Here is a 17,045-nt window from a genome sequence, read left to right as displayed (position 1 = left end):
ATGGAAACCCTGAATGGAACATTTCATGGCGGTATAAAAATCTCTATTGTCTATGAGGGAGCTACATTGTAGATTCAGTAGAAAGTATACATGCTACGACTCGGATATGTATCAAATGACTTACCCCAAATTGACTACATGAAATCCCGAAAACTCTATATTTCTACAGAACATAAAATGGATAGTTTAATGGCTATTAATGATATTGATTTTTGGTTATTGGTGGTTTTCGGTGAAGGTATTGGTTTAATGTACCGTAAAATATTACATCTAAATTTTGAAACCAATAATTTTAAAAGCTTATATTTACATTTACTCATTACAAGCAAATGTTTACTCATTACAAGCAAATGAACAAAATTTAATGATACACACAACAATATTCAATAAGTTAATGAAGATTTATATTTAATTAAAAATAACTTTTAATATTCATAATAATAATACTGATTATAAAGAAAACATCGATTGGATCATAAAGTAAACAAAAAAAAATACATGAAGTCTTTATCACATATTTTGTTGTGAAACTCAATAAATGCACGATAAAATCCGTGTTTTCTTTGTCCATACAACCCATTCTTTTCCTTCTCTTTCGTTGTGAAGTACAATTAGCTGCATCATACATACATACATAGTGGTACTATAGCGGATGAGTAGTTTGACTAGCACTATGAAATCAGACAGTATCTGCTGCTCAAAGCACCAACATATGAAGGAATAAATAATAAGTTACAGCAATTGTCAGTACTGTATTGCACGCACAGTCTTATAAGTAGTCTTTCATGAAAATGTACTCATTCAAACAGTTTTTTCTCTCTCTTCGCCCTTCAAAACTGACTCTTGAGACCAAGGTAGATGTCATGATTATGTTATCACAAGAACCGGAAGCTATTACAATGTTATCTGCTCAAAATCCATTTTTAAGGACAAGACGAAGTTTTGGTTAATCCCTCCTCAACAGCGCATCCACCTTCCTCTTCATTAGAATGTCTTTGTATTGGTTCCAGGTTTCGTTGGTGTAAATGATTTTGCTGGCTTCCTCAACGGACATATATTCTCGTTGCTGAAACAAACAATAGTGTTAAAAAATTGAAGAAATTAGAAATATTTCATAAACATCACAATGATATCAAAAAGTTTGCTCTATTTGACAAATCAGTTTGTTTCAATTTACATTTCTTCGTTGTATAGAAATATTTCGCGGCTGACATGGTATTTTTCTCTTTTGAAGCGTATTTCTATATTTCTATAATTATATTTTACGGTATATTGTCTACATGATACCATGCCTACAGACAGATTGAGGTACATTTGTCCGGTACCTACCATGGTCTCTACTCGTAACATTGTGTTGTTCTGTGCATGTTGTAGAAAGAATCGTTTGCTGATTCGAATTATCTCTGCTCCGTCACTTATCTACAAGAATTTCAAAAAACTGGTATGAGAGAAAATTCAAACTTAATTTTTCTCGATTTAATTACATGAATTTGAATGTTAGAAATTGTGAAAGGGTCTGAGCATTTACCAAACTAACTCCTTTCGGTTCCGAAGCTATAGGCGGATCCAAATGTTCCAGACCCTAGAAAAAAAGTTAATTGTTTTCAACTATGTATTTATTTCTTCTGTGATGTAAACTACTTTTATGAAAGCAAACATTGAATTTATTTTTTTTTTTAAATTTAAGCTCTTACAAATTCTAGGCTAGCTTGTGATGTGCATATTTTACACATAAATTATCATTGTTACATAGCTACTGAAGTACTCCATGCACTAAGGACAAAGTTTTCTAAAGCTACCATAGTCACAAGATAACGTGTTCACTAGTGAAGAGCTAAACAGAAGAACACCAATATGTGCTAACATTTACAGAGACCTTAATTTAGATAAACATGTAAAGAAATTGTTCAATTCTATTGTTCAATGCATTGTATCATGTTGTTAGTTTTTTAGTATTGGCTTTTAAAATCTAAACTCTTAAAAACTCTTAAAATATGATAAATGAAGATCAATTTAATCAGTACATCTTGCTTGTCGTGAAAACTTAGATTAATGAATAAATCCGTATTCACTCGTTATCTTAATCTAAAAATTTAAAATTTTGCAAAATATCAATATCTTTATTTGTAAGTAAAATCGAAAGTGTTAGATCCAAAGAAGAAACATTTTAACTCCCATTGGCAATCCAGTAAGATATTAGATTGTCTACGAAAATTCGTACGAATTATCTCACCTCACCAAACGGGTCACGGTACATACTGCTAAATTTTCGGGACACTGCATCCAGCCCCTAGAGTTCATGTGAATATATACACAGTATCATTAGTAATCACAAACACACTCAACAGTCCTGTGAAAGTGTCACAATATTAGTCAGGCAAAAATGTGTGTAACAGAAACATTGTGTGTCACGTGAGCAACGCACGAATAGGAAATGACGTTGCTGGCACGGAAATATAAAAGCTGCAAGAGACAACTGAGGAAGCAACAAGCAACCGACTGATCGCCAACAATATTCAATATTGACCTTTGATCCGTTATTGGTGCTGTCTAATTGCTGCAACTGGTAAAAAAGTGAACAAGGGGTTATTTGGAATTAGTTTTCGCTCAAAAAAGTGCAGTCACTATAATGCATGGAAGAAAAGAGATATTAAAACTCAAAATGGTTGAGGACTGCATCAAAGATTGTTACGTGGTTTCTTTTTTTATCCATTATTTGTGTGGGTCTTCATAATCCTGAATGGTGGGGAAGGGGGTACAAACAATTAGGGATGAACGACCTTAAATACCAGTTATATATCTGCTAATCAACTGTTAGAATGCTTTACGTACAAAGATATCGCCAGCAGAGAGGATATCTAGCTGAAGTTTTGCGGGACGCAGCTTGGGAAGACAAGGCAAATGTTCTTTTCTTTTCTGTCGTCTGATCTTGGCCGAGACGGCTGTTTCTGCTTCCGTTTTCTCTCGTGTGAGGAACGTTCCATGTTGTCGGAATTCGCTCGCTGTTGATTTCTCTCCGCACGATCTGGCAGACGGTAGAGCATTAATTGGCGGGAAAGATACAGTTCCGTTCGAAGAAGAACGATCGGAAGCGCTGGCCTAGAGTGAAAAAGAAAAATCGATCAGTAATTTTATAGGGTTTGTTGTTTAACATCAAGAACAATAACTCTCGAGAGTTTGTCGTTAATTTACCATGTCTCTTGGAGTTTCCTCCTCTATCACGTAATGTTCTGGCGCTATGTCCGCCCGCGAACCTCTTCCACTTTTTGGGTCGTCTGTTTTAGGTTCAGCTATAAGAAAAATATGTCATATATCATATGTAAGATAACGATAATTACATAGACACAAAGAACTTTTGATTATTTCTACGAATCATTTTTCTCATATTTTGGGTTATATTTTTCAAGAATTAAGGTGGAGGGTGGATATTTATTATAAGTAGAATGTATGCAATGTTCAAAATAAATTTTAGAATTTACCTATTATGGGAGTTTTTATAAGTTTTGCTTTCCTTTTGATGTTCTTGGCTTTGGAAGGCCCTTCCATTAAGGGCTGAATTGTCTCCACTTTTATCTCTGGTTTGCTCTCTTTCGTTTCTTTGTCCTTAGAGTTATCGCTCTTGTCGTCTGCTTTATTGTCGGCTGATGCTGTCGTTTTATGTCTTTTTGTCAACTTCAAAATTCAGAATATCGAAAATTGAAGGTTTTATCTCACAATAAATTATAAACATTCATTATTAAAAAAAACATCTTTTTGCAAAGTTTCCCAATTTAATTAATTGCTAAGTGTTCTGTGTCAAACTTTGTAGAAAAAAGTTATAGATAATAAATCCGGATCCTGCTTTACAAATAAACGTGTATACATAATTATAAGATATTCTAATATTTCATGTCAACTCTCATTTGTGAGGATAAATAAGAAACATGTTAGAATGAATAAATTTCAAAATGACAAATTCATTCAAAAAAATCAACACCACATAAATTATGGGTTAGTCAACTCCATGCATATTGTTTACTCCATTGAATGTTTGATAATAGGTGTACATGTCACACTTTTGAAAGCACAGCAAACATCCAATTGAAATTTTTTTATGGTCAAACAAATGCAAATAAATGGAGTTAGTGTCATCCCAATATGACCTTACGTTTGAGAGGAGACCTATTCCCTCGGAAAATTGAGTGGACCGGGCACTAAACTTGGACAGGGAATTAAGGTCAATCCCAAGGGTGTGTCCTAAAGGACTTCGTAAGAAATCCGGCATCTGGTTGCGTAATGGTTAAAATTAGAATGGAATAAACAAAATTCTGTCGTGTTCCGGTTCACATCAATTGTTCTTTAATTCAACATGTTTCTTAATTTTGAGTCATTAATTTCAGATAAAAAAAACAGATTTGTAATACAGATTTGTATACCAGTTTTACATACGATTTAATACATGGGTTGAAACACCAAAAAAAAAGAACACCCTAAACCCATTCCTATTTTTTATTTTTCATATTTCTGTTAATATTCAGAGCAAATTACAGGAAATTGAAACACCCCGCCCCCAAGTGTAATTTAGAAATTTTCTATAATTTCGACAATGAAAATATCAAACTGTGCCAAAAAAATGAATACAAAAGCCTATGGCATACACTTATTTTCTCCGGAAGGAAAATAATCTTCCGAGGACCTCAAGACATTTTTCTTTTTTGGTATTACACTACAATTAGAATTTAATTCAACATAACAAATAAGGTTGTCTGCCCTCTCCCACTTTAATGCAAACCAAAAAAGGGATCAACAAACTAAATAATTATATGGCTAATAAGATGAAGTAATAAGATGATGCTCTTTATTAAAAAAACATATGAATCGGCTAAACTTCTTGTCCGTCGGTGAGAAGAAATAAACAATTTTCTAAATTAAGGTGGCACAATACGTGATTTTCTTATGAAGCTTACGTCACTGAAAACAAGTTTCGTTAAATTTTAAACCTTTAAAAAAATTATATAATGATCAAAAGTGGTTTCAAAAAACTAAATATCAATTAATTTATGGTTTTTCTGACGAAAACTAGACTATATAAGACGTCATTTAAATTATCACCTCTGGAAAGGACACTTGATCAGCTCCCCGCTCCGCCTTAGCCTTCCGCTGAGAAAACAGAGATCCTAACATGGCTACAAAAAAGATTATCCAATACAAATAATATTTGATTTGTTGGAATCCAGAGATTAATTAAGGCCCCTATTATCACTCTTATGACCTATATTTGACTTTCTTGTAAATACGTAGGCTATGTTTACATGTAGAAAGAATTAATTAGACAATACAGACGTACTCATTTATTATACACATGTACCAGTAAAATTTTCTTTAACTCCAGTGCATAGTTGATTTACTGAATTTAAAAATTGAAGAAATACAACGTGCACAAATATTTTTCATATAGTTATAAACGTATCTACACAATTTACAAACAATTACCATCGGCATGGCTAAAAGACCGTCCAAATCCAAGTTCCTCGGTTTTCTGATAGGCAAATTTACTTTCATTTTGGACATCAACTACAGTTTGCATACGCACAACTCGAACGCGCCCCTGGAAAGTATTTAATGTATTCTGAATTCATGAAAAAAATTCGTACACCATACTGAATAAGTTTATGTTCAAAGCACTTTATTATACAAAATTTTATATAAAAATCTCAATAGCTTTGAATTTATCTTTGTACACAACTCAAAATAACAAATAACTCTCTCTCTCTCTCTCTCTCTCTCTCTCTCATCCCGTCGTTCATTACCGATTTGACCACGTGGATCCACGGGGTTCTGTTTGTGTCGTCCGATATAACAGCATCTTGTCTGCAACAAATTAATCTCAAGGATAGAACAAATTAAATTAAATATGCGTGTTAGAGGAGCATCAGAAAGGTGTGGAAGAAAGTATTTCATGATTGTTTGACTATGTATATTACTTGTGTGAAGGAGCAATACCAATCAAAACAAGAAATAACCCTCAAAGGGAAAGTTTAATCTTCAAAATGGGCCCCCTTATCATCAACGACAACAACATCCCCCACCCCCCCCCCCCCCCCCAAAAAAAAACAGAATCTTTTCACGCCCATGTGAAAGGTACACTGTATAATATTTTGCATTTCAGTAACCATTTACAATTTCTTTGAAAAAGAAATATTTAAAACAATGAAAGCAAACCTTTAAACAACATGAATGTACATATTCGCTTGTCTTTTATTCAATAAATATTAATATGTATGAAAAGTATTGACGAAAAATAATTCATTTGGTACCCGTAGTATTTCAGTTCAATTGCGTCCGTATTGGTCAAGAACACTTCCACTGGGAATTCAAAGAATAACTGTAATGTCCTGGAAAAAAAGATACATCAAAGGTCACTCATATGTGGAACAAACTTGGTGGGGAGGGCGCCAGTATTTTCATAACAAAAATAATTAATTATTACATATTAACAGATGTTTTATGAGATTTGAAATAGCAATGAAATGTCTACTTGTTAATGAGCAGAAATGTTGTTTACCTAAGGTAATCAATGGGAGGACCTTCCAGTTTGTTTTGTAATCTCATTAAATCCTGCAAAAGTTACACAACCATATCCTTTCAATAGGATTTAAGAACCGGGTTCCCAATGCCAAATTAAAATGTAAAATTTCATTAAAAAATCAAAGATAAAATGGATTCTTCATTTTTTTTTATTTTGGTGATACTTAAACTTATTCATTTTTTCATATTTTTTTTGTAATTCATGCAAAGTAAAAGGTGTATAGTAAATCGTATTATTTATCTTTTGTTGAAATTTAATGATTTTTTAATATATATCTTACGGATCTATGGAGAATGAGAACTTCGACGTTCCCATGGGTTACAAGATGGTGCTCTCTCGACCACTGCTCTTCTAACTCCTCTAACTAAAACACAAACAAATTGAAATCACAATAAGAACAACAGAATTTTTTAAAGCAATTCAATTGGTCTAACTATAAATGTTTAACTATTGTAACAATGTTACGAATTGGCCGGGTCCCCAAAAATTAGGAAGCAATGGCACTGATTATGGACAGGTGGCGCTGAACCGGAAATTGACTACATGTACGTAAAACATATATACATATATCATAAAAGAAAGCGTAACTATTTAAAGTACATGCCCTTATATGTGACCTACTTGTAAATGATGAAATGTTTTAACTCATGATAATTTCCATGAATAAAGCTCATTTGTCAATACGTTTTAACTCTTACTAAAAACGATCTTTATAATAAATGTTTTTCTTTTCTTTATCACTTCCCCACCAGCTGTGGGGAATTATTATGAACATATATTTTGTCATATTGTCTGCTTAGTGAGTTTGGCTGAACACGACATTCGAATTATCATAAAGTTATGCACGGACTCCCCACTTGCCCCCCCCCCCCCCACCCCCCCTGAAAACATCGTACAGAGTAAGACATGTGGGCGTTTTGAAAAGTACGTTCACAGCCTGGATCAAACACCAGACTTACGTCAGTTGTAGTGCCTTTGTTGATTAGTCCCTCGGTCCGCGTTACTTTTCCTGTAGATAATCCGTACTCCCGAACTTTTCGGACTGAAAAACATTAAAAAAACAACAAATATCTTACTTCACAGGGTTACGTAATTTTAAAGCTTAAATGAAAGCATTTGAAATGTATATTAAATTTTCTTTTTCTAAATTGTTCACAATAAGCTCAAAATTAGCTACTCAGAGATTCGAACGCAAACATAAATTATTTGCTCAGACCGAACAATAACAGACTTATAACTTCGAGTTTAAGCTATGCAATACATTTATTCTCATTTTTAAAATCCGACTTAAAAGACCGTATTTCAACAATTCTGTAAGAGCAATAAATTCATTGTATACATATTATGGTTTTGAAACTTGTCAAACCAAAAACTAAATATTAATTTTCTCTATCACTACATACAGATTTAAAATCAGTACGGCTATATAAAGTTTTAACGCCGACCTCTGAAATATGACATTCATAATTTACAAATATATGATTAATTTCAAAATGTTTACCTTTTCCGGTCATGATGTAATAAAACCGCTCAGGCTTTCGCCCTTGGTATGCTATAATTCTATTAGGATCATATCTAAAATAAAGAATATTCCATTAAAATATGAAATTACAAAAAAAAAATCATGTTTTGGTCAATATCAATTCCTTTTTCGGTGTAACTTTTCGAATGGCGTCTCGTTCAAATCGACAACTGCGCCTAGTGTACCAGTAATTTATATTAAAATCCATCAACAGATACTATATATATGATATGCTTTTATTACTTTTCATAACCAACAACTTCGGCCAGGTCTCTTTCTTTTTCCACGGGAAATAAATGATTGAAGGCCTTTGTTGCTCGCAGTACCCATATCACCTTAAAATGAAGAAAATATCTTTAAAGATCCAAACCTGCTTTAATTCATTTTTGAATTGTTAATCAGTTATCATTATCACAAATCGCGTACAAGGAACTATTCATTGTATACCGGGGGGGGGGTGTTAAAGATATGTCAGGTTCATTTATGTAAATCAATATTATCAATATCGATCTTTCTTTCATATCCTTATTATTCAATTAATCTCATCTATTTAATAATTTTTTATTCCGATTTTTAGGAAAGAATGAAAGGGCTTCATATCTTTAATCTTTCATATCCTTACATGTATTTCTCAATTCGGTCTACTTAAAAATAAATTTTACTCTCAATTATGAGTATCAATTAATTAAATGAAACCTAAGTTTTGTCAAAGCGATCATACCTTTGCCAGGTCCTCCTCTGTTCGATAAGCAGGGTGAGTTGTAAGAGCTAGCTCCATATCAAAGGCAAGCTAGTAAAATTAGAAACTTATCAAATTTTAAAAAATATAATTGAAAAAAATATTCAAATGGGGATTGGAATCAAATATGAATTCGACTTGAAGACATTATTAAATCATAAATAATGTACATACAGAGGATCGCAGTGGGACGTCCGTCTGCTCAGCTTGGTCCTGTGCCTTCAGACGTCTCAAAGCCATTCCTGCAACTGGCTTTTCTTCCTTGAAATATCTATGATTTAGAGCAGTTGATTCTTTTACAACATATGCATGTGTGAAATATACTTTTGATATCATCTGTATATTTTTTTTTTTGTTATTTTAAAAAACAAAATTTGAGATCATTCATGAAATACACAGTAGTGTTCCAGTATTTGGGGGGGGGGGGGGGGGGTTATTAAAATTTTAAATATTCAATGGTCGACTTTCAATGAATACATTAATATATGCCCTATTTTCGCACAATTATTGATGTTTCATATTTTGTAAATGCATACGCCTTGTAATTTATCACCTTCAATTTGATAACCATATTTAAAATCCCTTGATCCGATGTTTTGATTCATGCAGAGATCGTATGTTTGGATATAAAATGGATTTAAAGATCGCCTAATGACCCGAAAGAAGCAAGTTAATACAATCGAGCTTTAGTACTCCAAAATATCGAACACGGCTGCGTTAATACAATGAGACATTTTGCGAAATGGTTTACTGTTGTCGACAACAATGGAATGAAAGAAGTATGGCAACTCGTGGAGTTGGGATAAGCTGGAGTTGAAGGGGGTGGGGGTGGGGTAGGGGGGGGGGGTTCAAGGTAACCAAGGAGACACTTACTTTCTTCTTGGCAGGTGAGCTCTGTTCATTATCTTGACCATCAACAGAGCATGGCGAAGTTTATCTTCGTTCTAAAAATAAACCATAGTTTTGATAAGATGTAACCTTATTTGGCAATTGAGTATGTGAAATATATGAATTTTAAAATCTCTGTCATGTGAAAAAAATGTTATTGCATAATTGCATGGAATATTAATGCAGATTAAAATCTTAATCGGTGACATTTATTGAATGAGGGATTAACATAAACGTTTATCTCAAACGAACAGATAATAAATTCAAGGTTTCCATAATCGGTACTTTTAAAGTACTCTTTATATATACAAAATAAGAAAGGACAAGTACTCAGATAAAATCAACAGTTATGTAAACAACTGAATCGGATTTACCTTCCAACTCTTTCTAAATCGTTTCTTTATGTCGTCAATATCAGTTTCTGCTATTTTCTGTGAATGTAGAAAATAAAATCTGTTTAGAGTAAGGTTTCAGAGTCAGAAGATGAAAACTTTCTGGAACAGCCTTCGGAAGCTTGGTTAATTGGATTCAAAGCTTGATCATAGAAACCACAGTAAAGAGGAGTAGACAAAATGAAAAGCTATTAACCATAATGATTATTCTTGTTTTTCCCCCCTATCTTTTAGTTTCTTTTCACATTTAACAGTTTCGCCAGAGCGGTTCGAGTATACACTATCAATTATATCTTGCTCTGGTTCAAATGAAGCCACAGTTTATCAAATATTCATTGACATTTTTTTCTCCATGGCATTATCTTATTTCGGCAAACTAGACCCATTCTATTGGTATTTTGAACGGTTAAGTGATCAAACATTTGATATCGTTACAATGATTTAGTATCTTCCTCGTCGATTACTTTATGACCCATATAAGATTTAGGTTTTCTTAAACAAACACACTTATGAATCTTGAGTCAACTTCATGTACATGCTATAAAGATTCCATCCATCTTCCTTGTTCAAAAAGGTTTTTAAAAAAACCATTACAAAAGTACGCATTCTATTAAAATAACAAGAAATAACAATTTTTAATGCAAGTATTTAAAATCTCAAAAGAACATAAGGCTTTATTATTCTTTACGATATATATTTGTTTGACTCCCCCTTAAAGAACAAAGTTACGTCATTGTAAGAAGATTAAAATTTAACATACGCCTCCCACTTAATTGTCCCGTGGTAAACATTTAAATTCGATCGATCCAAACGCAAAATGCAAATACAGAACATAATTAAAAGCCCTGAACTGTCAATAGTTATGTGCATTTTTCTTATTAGATTTTTTATTTATAATGGGTGTTGAACGTGCCTTTGAAAAGGATTGTTCAAACCAGAATTTTTATAGGGTTCCGATGAATGTACAAACAGCACTGTCTGCTATAGCATGTCTGCGAGAACCGAGGCTTTATATACCGAACAATTACCCGGAATAATGAGCCCGAGTAATTGTCGGAATTTTCTAAAACGGTTTTTTTTCTCTTGCTCTCTCTATCAGGGCCTATTAGGAATATTTAAATTTCCGGCGGCGTTTTTTTTTTAAAGCAGTTGACTCAAAATACTGTCATTGGAGACGAATGCATTTATTCAAATTAGAAAGTAGAGAGTTTCTTTGACAAGGCTCTCTCTTCTCTCGATGCAATTTTCCCCCTATTCTCGAAATCGGCCCTCTGTTTACTTTCATCTCATTTTCCCCAATGACCGAATACAATACAGTAATTGATTTCGCCTTGAGTAGGGGATTGCAACTGAAAAATTAATCAAAAATCAAATATAGAGGAATCAAAACGGAACCTTTGCCTACACAATCTGCCCGAAACATTTACTTTTATAGTGTTGCTAGTGCCTTAAGTCTCTGAAATGGTACCAGATATTGATCAAAGTGTGATTAATGGTATAGACTCAGCAAATATTTCGCTCTTTTCGAACATTATCGCAAAAACCACAGAACTCCCTCTTCTCTGTACAATAGGATTGGTAGTGCATGTTTCAAGATAACTCAATTATTTTTCCTTAAACAAGACACCACGCAAAAGATAAAACCCCAAAATATTATGCAAATGCCATTCTTAATAAAATACAGTAAACTCTACATACGGTGCACAATTCTGTATAGGGTCTAATTTCCAATCAAGTATATATTATGCATTTTCCCTTCTTTATTGGTTTTAAAAAACCACGTATTCTGCACAATTCTGTATAGGGTCTAATTTCCAATCAAGTATATATTATGCATTTTCCCTTCTTTATTGGTTTTAAAAAACCACGTACCTTAATTTTTTCTTTTTGCTCTGGGTTCATGTTTTGAATCAGGATCCCAATGTCCGCCTTAGGTTTCACCATGGAGTTAATTTCATCAATTCTACTATTGACTGTCGTCACTGGGTTCTCATCTGGAATAGGAATATTAATTTTTCTGCTTTTATTTACAAAATCTTCCTTTTCACGTTCAAAACCCTCGTGCAGCAACCAATTATGCTCCATTTCGAATTTTCCGATTTGGTCCAATTTCTTGTGAGCTGTTTCCGTATCGTCGTCATAATTATTTAAATAATCACTTTCATCACTGTCGCTCTCATGTTCCGTCCGAACATCCGGTTCAGCGGTGCCCCTCGGGTTCGAATCCAATTGAGAGGCCAACCTTGTAGTGGCGCTAACATCGCGCGCGTCAGCATCCAGGTCTAGATCGACCTCGGGCTCAAGCCTCGGTAAACACAATGGCAGTGCTTCTCTGCTTTCAGCTTTCGGTATCTTTAGAAGTTTACTTTTCCTTCTCCCGGAGTCTATAGTTGTGTGGTTCCTGTTCAACCCCTCCATCGAAACACTCTTTCCAAACCCCGACTGTACGAGGTCATACTGAGTAAATGCTTTGGGGAGATTCAAATTACTATGGTACGCACGGCGTGCTTTACCCACATTCATTGTGAATAATTATTTTTTTTTAAAATTCAGACCTATTCAATTAAATATCCACAAGAGGTATTCCATAAATATATATTTCCAAATATTCTTTTGTAGATGAGAAAAAAAAATCCCCTTCGTCGTAATATATTTTAACTATCCGTTCTAGAATGCGTTAATTTTCCTCCTCTTTGAAATGAAAACAAGAAACTCGTTTTTCCTCCTACATCTATACACCACCTTGACACCTGCTTGACGATAAACTCAATGGCTCAAGCGCGGATTATATAAGTATATTATTTAAACATTTCAAATCCATAGTGATCCGGATTAGTCCTCAAATCCTTTCAATTTTCTATCCCTATCGATTATCAAAACTCCGGTACTTATAAACAAGCAGCCGAGCGCCGTCGTGCGCTAGTGAATGGGTTTGCTTGATTCAGACTTCTATTTGAACAGCTCGGCATTATTTGGGGGTGACCAGTTTTAATTCATTTAGGCTGCATGTTTTTAATCAGTCGCTATTTACTCAGTCCGTCGAAGTGCGATAGCGAACGAGGAGAGAAATATGGTAATTTAAATCTTGGATACAAATTCCTGCACATGAAGTGTTTATAAACCATTAAGAGGGACCTGATTAGGTTTCTAACTATGTAAATGCTTATTAATACTTATCTGCCAAGCTATCGATCCATTTAATAAGTTTCTCAGTCCGTTCCACGATATTTTATCACAAGAGTTCCAATTTGGAGCGCACACACGATCTCATCACCCGGGGTGAAAAATCTGCCGAGGATAGACTTAGAGAATGTGGATGCACCTGAGAGAGTATATTAAATATTCATAAACATTGATCTCCGGCGAACGCCATATTCCCCTCGTTAACCTCTCTCCAGAAAGAACATGCCGGGACAATTAATTCCTATCATAACTACGGATTAAATCCAAGATATTTAAAAATTAATTCGTTCCGCTATCCATGACATCTCATACTACCCGCATTCAAAGTCTATAAACATCGATTTTTAAAGCTTCTTCGGTAATTTGTTTAATATGATAATAAAAAAAAGGAAACCTTGTAAAACGATTTAGTTTAAAGTTTTTGGTGGCTCGTAAAATACATGGGCGCTGGCAAAACTTATCAACATAGCTGTTATTGTTAAGAGGTAAGTAAACATGAATAAAGTGTGGGTAGCCGCAGACGGAAAGAGATTTATGAAAAAGATCACACGAACCACTTTCCGTAAAAGGAAAACTAAATTGAGTGTCCGGAATCATATTTCCATTAACGTCATTTTAAAGTCCAATAATTATGGATAAAGCGTTTATCGGGCCAGGAATGTACAAGAACTTTGGAACGTTGAAAAATTGTTCGTAATAACCGACCAATGGATTTTGATTTCCATGACCCTACTGCAGTATGAATTTTTGCTTCATTGTATAACTGCCATTCTGTTTTGATGTAGGAGCGCATATATATATGTTTCAAAATGCTTTAAAAGCCAGACGTTCCTTTTAACCATTTCATCAATATCATTGAAGAAATAGCTTGACCATCTTCAGTAATCTCAAAAATTGTAATGATACTAGAAAATAATTTTATTTAAGGTAATTTGCAGCAAAAACTAAAAACATTAAAAACAAATTCAAACTAAAACCAAAGAAACTGGTGCATTTATGTTGTCTGTCAACCCATTTTCATAGATTATTTATAAATCCCTTTTTAATCTATTCTCTGTTTGCAGACGACTTCCTGCCAATCGATACATGGGATGAATCTGACGTCATCGTTTCTAGACCTTCAGAACAATAACACGGGACTTCAAACGCATCTGTCGGCATGTTCTCCATGTCGTCTCTGCTCGTATACTTATTAAACCTTTTTGACTGCGGAAAATTGTCTCCACATTTCGCTTGATCTCTTCCACATTACATCTTTGGTCTAAGTAGAGTAGGAATAGACTTCATTTCAACTGATAGATTTCAAACTCTTTGCTTCTTGTATTTTTGTGTGATTGTACAACATAATGAACATGATTTTCTCTTTTAATTGTCAATCACGTGGTACTGATCTATGCGGATTTTGTGATATCTGCTACATGTATACAGATTTAATTATTGATTAGATATGAAAATGGCTATTTGTCAATTGAAGAAAAAAAAATGACAATAACAAACCGTCATGATCGACCATTTCAAAAATCCATAAAACGAAATACAAATTCAAAGCAGAGCAACACGGAACCCAAAAAAGATAGAGGTGTATATTTATATTACATTCCTACATAGCACAAATTCGTAGTTCTGTATAAATGAGGAAAATATTTACGTTTTGCGAGAAACTAAATAAATATGAGTTATACAAACTTATCACGTATCCGTTCAATATTAATAATTGCATAAAGTGGAATTTTTTAGATTTCGGTTTTTTTTATTCATTTGTTATCTCTCCGTATTTTATGAAGAGTGATTATTAAGTGTCATGCATTGAACAATGGCCTATTTTGAGGTTATTATATTGCCGCTATCGAAGAAAAACCAAGCAGTTATTGAACTGTGATATAAAGGCAGATTGTTGTCTAAAATTGATCAATTGAAAGTCAGGATTCACATTTGATTAAAGTTTTAATTAAAGTTAATGCGGCGCTGTAAGCGGTCCTTATTTGATGACATGTCGGTAATCTATATGACAGTGATACATCGTGAAGGATGTTTACTGGAAGAAACAGATTTCTTGAGTTTCCTTTAATAACAAAAATAAAAATACCGAGAAAAAAAAAAGATTAAATATGTACGCTTAATTTACTTCAAATTACTTGTTTCATGGCAAGTATTTTTTCAAAATATTGTTTTGCAAACTTTTGCACAAAAAAAAATCCGTCAATTTATCGATATTATACCATACATGTATATTATTTAAAAATGTCAGATCTGATACATGAGTATTTAGGTACAGTGACTGCATTGATGCCAGTGGTGTGATTTGATGTACCAAAATCTTCTATACTAGTTTTATTATACATTATGAAAGATTTTTAAACCATCTTAATCCCGAGATACTGTGATTCGGTCACTAATCATCATCACAAATCAGCTGGTTTCCAATTCGAACACGGTGTTATGTCCTTCCGAGAAAACAGTCGGAACATCGCTCGGTCTTTTCCGTCACTTCGCGAAATAACGTTGTTTTTCTCGCGACTTGACGGAAAAGTCCGAGCGATATTCCGATTGTTGAGAAAAAAACCCAATCCGCCATCTATGCAATGCACTGCGCTATACATGTAGTTCGAATCGTAAATCCATTTGGATGCATTCTGGCATGTATTCCAGAATAGGAATTATAATGTCGGGTTTTACACGTATATAACACACAAAAAAATCCAATAATAGTTTGAGGTCATCCAATCGTCCTCAGCCTGTTTTGTAGGTTTGTTGGGATTTTTATGCTGCAGGTTTCTATAAAGGGTCCAAAGTTTAGGAGCAAATCCTTTTACAGATGTTTTCTGGTCTGATACCAGAATATATGGACCTTTTCCCCTGGTTGTGATTCATGATGTGTAACTGATATCTCACTGTCACTAGTTATTTGCAATTAATATCCTAATATTCGTACATTGGCATATTGGATGCTGCATGCGATTATTAAAGATCATTCATATACATAATAAAAAAAACAATACTTACAAGAATGTCCGAACAGAAATTCGTGTCTGTACTGCATGTTCCGAAGCATTCGGAAAGCGGGGGTGGTCGAGGTCATTTTGACGCTTTGTGTCTATTTCCAGAACTTCTAGTCTTTAAATGGGAAATACAGAGCTACTCAAAAACATCTTGTGTCTGGAAAAAATAGAGGAAAAAAATGAATATTTTTTTATTAGCTTTTGTTTCTTCAAACCTATAAATGGAATCTTTGTATAAGACGTGACATAATCTTGAGTCAACAGGGACATTAGATACAAAGGACTTTTGTGTTGAAGTGAGAACTCATTTTACCAGGCGTAATTTGAGAATCGAGAGAATGTTTCCAGTGAAACATGACTATTAGGGATATAGTTACTAAATGAGCATATATACCCACACAGACAAGTTTATGTTTGCATGACCTTTAATTGCTTTTACAATCCTTTGTTTATTGAATACGAATACACAACAAACCTTGAAAAAAAAACACCCAGTGCACTTGTTCTGATTCGGAATGGGGGCTGCAATCCATTTTCTAATATATTTTTTTTTAATGTGGGGGTTAATGAATCAAATACAATCAACGTACTGTTTTTTTCAATTTTTTAAACAACGAGAGCTCATAAAAGAAAATCTAGTCATAAATGTACTTTCAAAAAGTTCGAAAGTAAGGTTCAGTTCAGTGCAGATGCACTTCATGACACACGGGGTGTCATGAGTTGAGACAAATCCAAGTCTGTACTATAATTATAG

General features: G+C 33.8%; 1 protein-coding gene across 5 annotated transcripts; it reads right to left on the bottom strand.

Annotated features, from left to right (window-relative positions):
- Positions 1-386: 386 nt before the first annotated feature.
- Positions 387-16,439, bottom strand: LOC128155546 (uncharacterized). Of its 5 annotated transcripts, XM_052817315.1 has the most exons (23): positions 16,296-16,439; positions 11,982-12,103; positions 10,092-10,148; positions 9,703-9,773; positions 9,004-9,100; positions 8,812-8,880; positions 8,334-8,425; positions 8,070-8,143; positions 7,528-7,610; positions 6,849-6,932; positions 6,545-6,597; positions 6,297-6,374; positions 5,790-5,850; positions 5,473-5,587; positions 5,092-5,165; positions 4,148-4,264; positions 3,480-3,672; positions 3,193-3,290; positions 2,833-3,099; positions 2,234-2,290; positions 1,529-1,582; positions 1,330-1,419; positions 387-1,066 (listed from the first exon to the last, which is right to left on the bottom strand). In XM_052817315.1, exons 1-23 carry the CDS (start codon positions 16,369-16,371, stop codon positions 947-949), a joined length of 2,202 nt encoding a protein of 733 aa, XP_052673275.1. In that variant the 5' UTR covers positions 16,372-16,439; the 3' UTR covers positions 387-946. The 5 variants fall into 5 exon arrangements, with proteins under 5 accessions (XP_052673275.1, XP_052673271.1, XP_052673270.1 ...); XM_052817311.1 differs by lacking the exons at positions 2,234-2,290; positions 16,296-16,439 and adding an exon at positions 2,528-2,563 and having other exon boundaries at positions 11,982-13,085; XM_052817310.1 differs by lacking the exon at positions 16,296-16,439 and having other exon boundaries at positions 11,982-13,078.
- Between the last annotated feature and the right edge of the window lie 606 nt (positions 16,440-17,045).

The sequence above is a fragment of the Crassostrea angulata genome, chromosome 7, assembly GCF_025612915.1.
Source record: "Crassostrea angulata isolate pt1a10 chromosome 7, ASM2561291v2, whole genome shotgun sequence".
Classification (NCBI taxonomy): Eukaryota; Metazoa; Mollusca; class Bivalvia; order Ostreida; family Ostreidae; genus Magallana; species Magallana angulata.
The sequence above is the reverse complement of the archived record's forward strand: the minus strand, read 5'-3'. Positions and strand labels throughout refer to the sequence as shown.